This window comes from Nicotiana sylvestris, chromosome 10 (genome assembly GCF_000393655.2).
Source record: "Nicotiana sylvestris chromosome 10, ASM39365v2, whole genome shotgun sequence".
Lineage (NCBI taxonomy): Eukaryota > Viridiplantae > Streptophyta > Magnoliopsida > Solanales > Solanaceae > Nicotiana > Nicotiana sylvestris.
In genome coordinates this window covers 159,824,975-159,834,082 of record NC_091066.1, presented here as the reverse complement: position 1 = coordinate 159,834,082, position 9,108 = coordinate 159,824,975, and the positions used below count along the sequence as shown (strand labels likewise).

Here is a 9,108-nt window from a genome sequence, read left to right as displayed (position 1 = left end):
AAATGTAAAAACTATTTGGACTGAGTTCCCTGTTTTACTGATGGTCCGAGTGATCGTGAGGTCGATGACTGAGAAAGACTGAGAGTCTGATTGTGAGGTTAATGACTGAGAGAGGCCGATGGCCTGATTGTGAGGATTATATATTTATGGATCGGGCTGCACGCTGCAGCAATATATATATGGATCGGTATGTATGCCATAACGATATGTTGGATAGGGCTGCACGCCGCAGCGATATAGTGCTTGGGCTGTAGGATCCCCTTCGGAGTCTGCACACCCCCAGTGACCGCAATCGACTATATATATGGATCGGGTTGTATGCCGCAACGACATATGGATCGGACTGCACGCCGCAGCGATTACTATATGGTACCTATTAAGTGTGAGTGCTGATTGGTAAGAGTTGAGTCACGAGTGACTGAGAGGCTTGCCCGAGGGGCTATATATATATACAGGTACATGAGTGATGTTTTGCCTGAGGGGCCTGGTTATGAACTTACTGTTTTTCACTCCTCCTTAAAGTGAGTTTTTATCGAATATGTGGATTTAATTACTGTTTTCACTCATCTTTAGATCGAGCCTCTATTGAAAATGTTGAACAAACCTTTTAAATAATCTTTCATTCAAACTGAAGTTTTTAAGTTATGAAATGGGTACAAATTTCTGTTTTTGCCCGAGGGGCTGTATACGAACTAGGTTTTGCCTGAGAGGCCTATTATGGTTTTTATCTCTTTTATTATAAATGGTATCGAACCCCGGCTGAAATTATTGGAAAGCATTTTCAAATGATTTTTACCAAAAGCTGGATTTTAAAATAAGATGATTGACTCGTCTTCATATTTGCAAGCCTGTTGTGCTTATTGAGTTATCATAAATGTGGATTCATTGTTTCCTACTTCTCAGTCTTTATTTACTTTTATTACTTACTGGGTTGGAGTACTCACATTACTCCCTGCACTTCGTGTGCAGATTCAGGCATTTCAGAACCCAGTAGCGGGTGTTGATTGCTCAGACGCGAAGTCATCAGAGTTAGCAAGGTGGTTGTATGACGTTCGTAGCACTGCTTCCTTCCTATCATTTTTATTACTATATTTAGTACATTTTTAGACCCTTGTTATATTTAGACCTTGGTAGATGCTCATGACTAGTGACACCCCGATGTCGGGATTGTGTAATTATTCCGCACTTTTCTTTTTGATGTTCATTATGAGATTGATTGTTTATAAATGGTATAAAAAACTTTCATTGAAAAATGATTGATTTGGGAATTGTGTCGGCTCGCCATGTCTTCACGAGAGGCGCCATCACGACCGGGCCCGGTTTGGGGTCGTGATAAGTTGGTATCAGAGCCTAGGTTACATAGGTCTCACGAGTCATGAGCAGGTTTAGTAGAGTCTCGCGGATCGGTACGGAGACGTCTGTACTTATCCTCAGGAGGCTATAGAACCTTTAGGAAAAACTTCACATTCTTGAATTCTTATCATGTGTCCTTGATTCAAATTGAAATGTAACTCTTGGAATTCCTTCCATGTGTTCGTATTCGCACATGAGTGCTCAGTATCAGATGTGCACTAATGGCTTGTGATTCCCTGATCGAGGGGCGAGATATGATCTCTATGTGTTAATGTTGGGCTAGTCTGTAGGACTCGAGGCCGGATTTTTGCCTATAGCTTGAGCACCGAGGTGCTGATTGTGTGAGCAAGTATTTTTAAACTTATATGTTTGGTAGTGCCCTATTGGTAGAGGTAATGACTGGATAGTTACATGATGAGTGTGATGTGAATGCGAGATGTATTCATATGATTTGGAAGCGACAAGAAGGGTCTTCGGGAGGATAGAAGAACTATTAGGTGCTTGATTTTCATCTCAATTCGAGGTATAGCCCGAGTTATGGGCGTGTGAAGAATCTTTTCATGTTGCCTATTTGGGAGTGAAGTAAATTTCATGTTGCGATATAAGTTCAGACTCAGGAGGACTAAGTGACTGCATAATATTTATGACAGTGAAAGGTATACAGGAATGTTAGTTAGAGGTAAAGCAGGTGGGTTATCCCCTGCGGAGTGTTCTGAGGTTGTGTGATCCTCATGTTGTCTGTTAGAAGATCTCATTTACAAGTGAATTATATGTGTTGAAATTTAAATTGGGCCGCTTAAGAGAGTGGGCTTGATTGTTGCGAGGATGAATGCGAAATTGCAGAAGATTCAAAGTACCATATGGTCTATGTTTCACGAGCTTATGAAGGATTGAGTTTGAATCTCACTATGGTATATTGGCAACAATAGAGTATATGCGTTATGAGTTATTGTGTGTGTTTTGGTCTATGGCTTCGAGCCAAGTGGGGGAGTCCGCTATTGATTAGTTGATTGCACGATTATGTGCTATGTTGGTTCCAGTTTGAGGCGTGCGGGTGAATCAGTTATGGCTTACGGAGATTGAGACTGAGGATGGCTCGAGTAAAGGAAAATTTTGACAAAGGTTTTGTCATGCTTCATAAGTGTATAAGAATCACGGGATGTCTTGAGTTGTTGTTGGTAAAGGATGCTCGGTGCATAGAGCAGGAAGTTGCTTTGGTTGTATTGGGATGAGGTTGCAGTGTCTGAAGTGCTAATGAGGCACAGGTTGTTCGGTTATTTTGATTGGGCTAATTGGAGTTTGAGTAGAGTGAATGACTCTCGAGAATGGTTCTAATGTGTTCAAGATTTTACATGTAACAATTGGGTATTTCAAGTTATATATATGGCTAGGAACTGAGTTTTCATTGGAAGATATCAAGACTTGTGGTATTTTCTATATTATTATGGGATTCCATGTATCAACATCATGAAGGTAAAGGTAATGGATTTAGATTCGTAGGAAGTCTCTTCAGAGTAAACTATTTTGAAGGTGGATAATTTGGTAATATTTAAGAGAGTATTCAGCAGCTTATGAGTCTTAGATGTTATGGTTTTGTGCTTGGGTCTCATGTGTAAGTCTGGGTTGCAAAATTGTGATGTTATAGCAAGAAGGAGTATCAAGTTGAAGGTAAGTCAGAAGTGAACTTGGATAGATGGGATAGCTTGGTAGTGGCCCAGATCGGTATGGTAAGGATATGATTAGTTCTTTGATGCTTACAAAGTAATGAGTTTCTACAGGTGTTTCGCGGCAACTCTTTTGGGTTTTAGTGACCTGCATAGCTCGGTTGAGTTAGAAGGACTCAGTCCTGACGATTTAGAGTTGTGCAAATGGAATTCGGGGAGTTCTTGATGATTCTACCAAGTTTAGAGGTGTGTATTTTTCCACGGGCATAAAGAGCATGGGATGTATAGTGATTTTCTCCCAGCTGAGGTCTAATAGAGAAGTTTTTGGCTAGTTGAGTATGTAGTTGCGTGTGGCTCGGAATGGATATGAAGTTCTGAAAGGAAGGTCACAATTCTTAGGCAGTACAGGCAGATTCAGATGATTTGGGAAATGATCTTCAGATGATTAAGGAAATGGTAATGCTAATTGAGGTGATTTGACGAGGTATATGTTTCAGAAAAAGGCAATGTGATTAAGTTGATGGTACTTCGGTAGCACTACAACACTTCTTGTCAGATCGGCTGCTGATATTCGAGTTTGCTTGACGGCACAAAAGAATTTTTGAGTACCTCTCATGAGATGATTGAGTACTGGAGGTGTGATATATGTGCAAGCGGCGAAATTTGGGATCAGATATGGTAGTTCATGTGCTTTATGGACTTGGAGACTAGAAGTTCTCATATACAAGTTAGCTCGTGGTCGTGGACGACAAAGATGTGGGTAAGTTAGGCAGATGATAGTGTGTGCTATAATTCAGTCATTGTGAACCTTCGGAAGATTATTTATCTGTTGTGTGTGACTATAGTTGATGTGTGGTTCATTGGTAGACCTATATGGATGTGTATTTTGCATCAAGACGGCTTTGTTGACTTCGAGTTGCCATTGGTGAGGGATATGTTGATTCGGTTGTTATTGAGCTATTAGTAATCAGGGGAATCTATGAGTTACTTTTCCGTGTTATGAGCCCTTAGGATTTGTTGATTATAGGCATATATGGTGCAGTATTAGTGTTCGAACGGGAAAAGTACTGGGTATTGCTCGGTGGATGGCGTATCGGTTATGTCCTTTTTGAGTTGTGTGGTGCTATGTAATTGTTTCGCGATGGTTATGATGATTGCCTTGGCTTTAGACATCATATTGTGCACGGTTGTCGATTTTGAGCATAGTGACATGAGGTGCCTCATATGGACCAGTGTTTGGGTGAGGTTGTGCATCGGAGCGAAGCTATATGGAAGTATGATCCTGTGGGTTAGATTCATGTGTTTTGTTTCTACAATGTGTGTCGGGTTCTCAGCCTTGCGTTGTGGTGGTACTAGTGAGCTTGCGGTACAACACTTTCATTTGAGTCATTTTCATGATTTGAGTAAGTTCGGATTGTGGCTTATTGGTGCACGGATGGCAGAAGTCGTGGCTTTACTCTGTATTGATATGTCAATGTCACCAGAGTAGTTGTGTTGGATTAGATGAGATCGTCGGGATCTTTAATAACTGCAAACGGATTTGATTTCAACATATTGGAAGGATAACATCGAGGTTCAGCGCAGAAATTTGCTATGGTCTTTGCCAAATGAGGAGAGGCTTTATGAATGGTTGATCTGAGGAAACGATTATGTCTTACTGTGTGTTTCATTATCGTTGGCAGTATATGAAAGTGTTGGAATGAGACTTTAGTTGATAAGAGGTTTCCTATTGATATTTCGTTGTTGTGTGCAGTTGCTGTGATTAGAAGTTATCGCTGCAAAAGTTTGAGTTATGTGGTATATCATGTAATCGCACCGAGGTTACGGGTACAGGTTATTACAGCTTGTTCGGGCTTAGTCAGGGTATATATGTGAGATTTTGATCTTGTGGATGATTTCGGCAGTGGAAATGTGGTTCTAAGGTTTATGGGCTAGGATGGATTGTGAAATTTTAGTTAAATTGTTTTATCGGACCTATATGAGATAGGGTGATATGGGATCACCCCCGGGTATATGCAAGGTAAGGTTGTTCAACGATTGATTGGCTTTTGGAACAACTTTAGGCACGTTCGAGGACGAACGTATGTTTAAGTGGGGGAGGATGTAATGACCCGACCAATCGTTTAGAGCTTTTACACCTTGCTCGTCAGTTCTCGTGCATGACTTGCCCCGTGTGATGGATTATGACTTATGTAAATCGTTGGTTTTGGTTTTCAGGGTAATCGGAACGAATTTGGAAGAATAGTTCTTAGTTTGAAGCTTGAAATTTGAAAAGTTTGACCAAGATTTGAATTGTTGGTATATGATCTCGGATCGGAATTTTTATGATTTGGTTAGCTCCGTTAGGTGATTTGGGACTTAGGAGCATGATTGGAATGCATTTTGGAATCTCATGGAAGGTTTAGGCTATTTGCGTTTTCTGATTGATAGGTGAGATTTTGATATAGGGGTCGGAATAGAATTTTGAAAGTTTCAGTAGCTCCGTTGTATCATTTATGACATGTGTGCAAAATTTCATGTCATTCGGACGTGGTTTGGTTGGGTTTTTGATCAAAAATGGAATTCGGAAGATTTTGGAATCCTAGGCTTGAATTTGATGTGTTTTTGGTGTTTCAATGTTGTTTTGAGTGTTCCGAAGGTTGGGACGAGTTTGAATAAGGTTATGGGATATGTTTGTGCTTTTAGTTGAGGTCTCGGGGGTCTCGAAGTGATTTCGGATGGTTTTTGGAGAGTTTGGGAAATTTGAGAAGCTGCAGATTTTTCTGTTTTGGTATTTTTGCACCTGCGGATTGGGGACCACAGGTGTGATGCCGTAGATGCGAGAAAATGACCGCAGAAGCGGTCAAGGAAGAGAAGTGCAGGAGCCGCAAATACGGTTGGATGACCGCACCTGCGATGGCGCAGGTGCGGCTACGTGGTCGCAGATGCGATTTTTGGATTTTAAGTGAAAGCCGCAGAAGTGGCTAATTGACCGCAAATACGGTACTGCAAATGCGGTGGATTGAACGCAGGTGCGAAAATGCCTGGGTCAGAATGTATATATATTTCACCCTTCGCGATTTTGTGAGGGTTTTCACCATATTTCATTCGGGAGAAAGCTTGGGAGAGCTAATTGAAGAGGGAATTCAAGAGGATTTCGTGGAGGTAAGATTTTTGGACCCTAAACTTGTTTCTATGATGAATTTTAACATTTTGAACTTGAAATCTATGGAAAATCAGTAGCAAAAATTAGGGAAATTAGGGCTTGAAATTGGAGAGTTAAATTGCGGATTTAAGGGGCCATTTGAGGTCCGATTTTGATGTTCCTGATATGTCTCATGAGAGGATGAGGATTTCCATTGATGTTAATTTTGTCGGATTTTGAGACGTGGGCCCGGGGGCCGGGTTGGAGCAATTTCGTGATATTTGATGCAAACATTAAGCCATTTTTCTGATGCAAGTTTTAGATACCAAATTCATTATAAGTAGTATGGCTTAATGTTATTAGAAAGAGGGTTGTGGTTATTGACTAGTTGGCTTGCCTAGTAACATGATAGGCGCCATCACGACCGGTATTTGGGGTCGTGACAGCAAATGATGAATGATTCACAACACTAAACTTAAGAAAATTAAAACACGACATGTAACAGAATTGTCAAAACACGGCATAACAGGATTGTCAAAACACGACATGTTACAGAATTGTCAAAACATGGCATGTACTGGAATTTTCCAAAACATGCAATGTACCAGAATTGTCAAAAAAAATACAAATGTACTAGTAGTTTAATACAACTTCTGTGTCAGGTGATGCACACCTAAATTCTGAATGCTCAATTACTGATTTGAGAATTTCATAATCTTCATACGTCAATGCCTTGATTATGATTCTCGTAAGAGCCGAAGACTTTGCTAGAAGAAGCTTCAACAGTTGCATGTAAGGATTTGTCCCTCGAATGCTCCTAATCACAATTATACTGAGGTTGTTGAATGTTGTTTCTCCAAAACTTCCTTCCAAATCAATATTATCCAGTGCTATAGGTACACCACTATTATCCACCTAAGAAATAATTAAAAAAAACACCAAATTTAAATGGCGATCGGAGGTATAAAGAAGCCACTACATAATGAGAACTTAAGAAGATAACCAAATGATTAAGTAAGAACCTTGATTTTCATATATTCTAAATATGGGAAGCTTCTCATCAAACACAAAGCACAGGCGACAGAATACAATTCACTCAGATAAAGATCAAAGAGGTAAAGATTTTTCACACAGTCAACACGAAAGGGAAGATTAGTTGGTACTTCTCCTACACCTGCAACCAATAACTAGAAAGAACATCCCAAATTAAAAGGATGGTTCATAGCCCACAATATATTCCATCTATGAAAATGCAATACAGTGAAGTTATGAAGCACATTTACCTTGACACTATGGTTATCCAAATAGAGATGTTCCAGCGCACAAAAAGACTCAAAAAACCTAGTATAGTGAGGTTTTGCTTCCAGGATATAGCCTCCCCTAAGAGCAAGTGATAATTGTGCCAGAAGAGGAACAATTTTTAAACTGATAAACCATACTCTGCCTATGAAGTCAAGGGACTTCAATATGGGGGCATTAACTTCAATGATACCACGGTAATTATCTGGGAGATGAAGCACCAATTGCTCTAGCAATGGGCAATGAGATATTAATCTTCCAAGCAACGTGTACAAGATTGTAACATTGTATAGCTTCAGGCTAATTATCCTTTCAAAACCTCTGAAGGATGGTGGATGAGATATTAAACAGTCTTCAAGAGATAGATGCCTCAAATGCACACATCTGAAAAATGAAGCAGGCAATTTGTATGGTTTCCCCCTGATCGGAAATTTAAGAATAAGATGTTCAATACCATTTTTAGAGAGGAACCCTATCAACTGTCTAATATAAGTAAAGTCTTCCAACTATGGAATTAAGAGGGTAAACTATTTAACTGGTCCTCCACGATGGGTCAAAATGTGGCGGATAATATTTTCAAAGTAAGAAGTTTGGTGTATTTTCCAAAAGGTTCGATCAAGAGTAAGTTGTGGAATTCTACACCATTTATATCTCCATTTCCTTGATAAGATGCTTGTTCTAACAGCATCTAGTAAAGGAATACATATAAGAATATCATCAAGAACATCATCAGGAAGATTGCTTAGTATATCGAAAGGTAAAGTTCCAATGCAATTTTTTTTCCGACTGGAGGAATCATATTAGGCCTAGGATTATAGGAAAAATGATGAAGATTAGGATAAAGGAAAGTTAAGATTAAGATTATGGAAAAAGAAGAAGAGGAAGAAGCAGGAAACCTGTTGAAATTTTGAAGATGGAGCGTCAAGGGACCATGGGCAGATCAACTGCAAAATCAAAATTTTGGGCGTATCGATTAACTTTCCAAGGAAGATATGTATACTTATATAGCCCTAATTTAGGATTCCAATGTATATAAATAAAGGTACAAAAAGTATAAAAGTTCTAATCGGTGCGTTGGTTAAGTAAGGGTAGTTATTGCGTTTATTGAGTGAGGCGTCTCGAGATCGAATCTCACCTTTAACGGGGTGGATTTTAATTTTTTCCTATCAAGCCAATCATTTTTTTAAAAAAAAACGTTAAAACAATAGTTACATTTTTATCTGCTTTATTTATTTCCTTCTTCATACTAATTTATACCTAAAATTGTTTTTACCTTCCGTCTTTTTTTTATTTTCCTTTTCTTTTTTACCTAATAATTCCCTATAATCGTACCTTATATCGTTATGATTCATTGTAATATCGATCGTTTGTATAATAGCCGTTTATATTAAGGTCTTACGTATCGGCCTATAGCAACCATATAAGTCCATTAAATAATATGGTTGTAGTCATATAACCTAAGCTAATTATATCGTTGTGATTCGTAGTAATATCGACCGTTTATATAATAGCCGTTTATATTAAGGTCATACGTATCGGCCTGTAGCAACCATATAAGTACATTCACTAATATGATTACCTAAGCTAATTATATCGTTATGATTCATAGTAATATCGACCACTTGTATAATAGTCGTTTATATTACGGTCATACGTTGTGACAACTTG

The 9,108-nt window shown here is 39.0% G+C and overlaps 1 protein-coding gene across 1 annotated transcript; it reads right to left on the bottom strand.

Annotated features, from left to right (window-relative positions):
- Positions 1-6,774: 6,774 nt before the first annotated feature.
- LOC104246049 (F-box/FBD/LRR-repeat protein At1g13570-like) lies at positions 6,775-8,792 on the bottom strand. Its single transcript, XM_009801782.1, has 4 exons — positions 8,773-8,792; positions 7,425-7,860; positions 7,164-7,328; positions 6,775-7,056 (listed from the first exon to the last, which is right to left on the bottom strand). Exons 1-4 carry the CDS (start codon positions 8,790-8,792, stop codon positions 6,775-6,777), a joined length of 903 nt encoding a protein of 300 aa, XP_009800084.1.
- Positions 8,793-9,108: the final 316 nt, after the last annotated feature.

Bases quoted from the DNA above. Each gene is read 5' to 3' on its own strand.
- LOC104246049 (XM_009801782.1), bottom strand. From the start codon at position 8,792: ATGAATCATAACGATATAAG. The intron at 7,329-7,424 runs GTAAATGTGCTT...TGTTCTTTCTAG, and splicing joins TGGATAACCATAGTGTCAAG to TTATTGGTTGCAGGTGTAGG. The intron at 7,057-7,163 runs GTTCTTACTTAA...ATTATTTCTTAG, and splicing joins TAGAATATATGAAAATCAAG to GTGGATAATAGTGGTGTACC.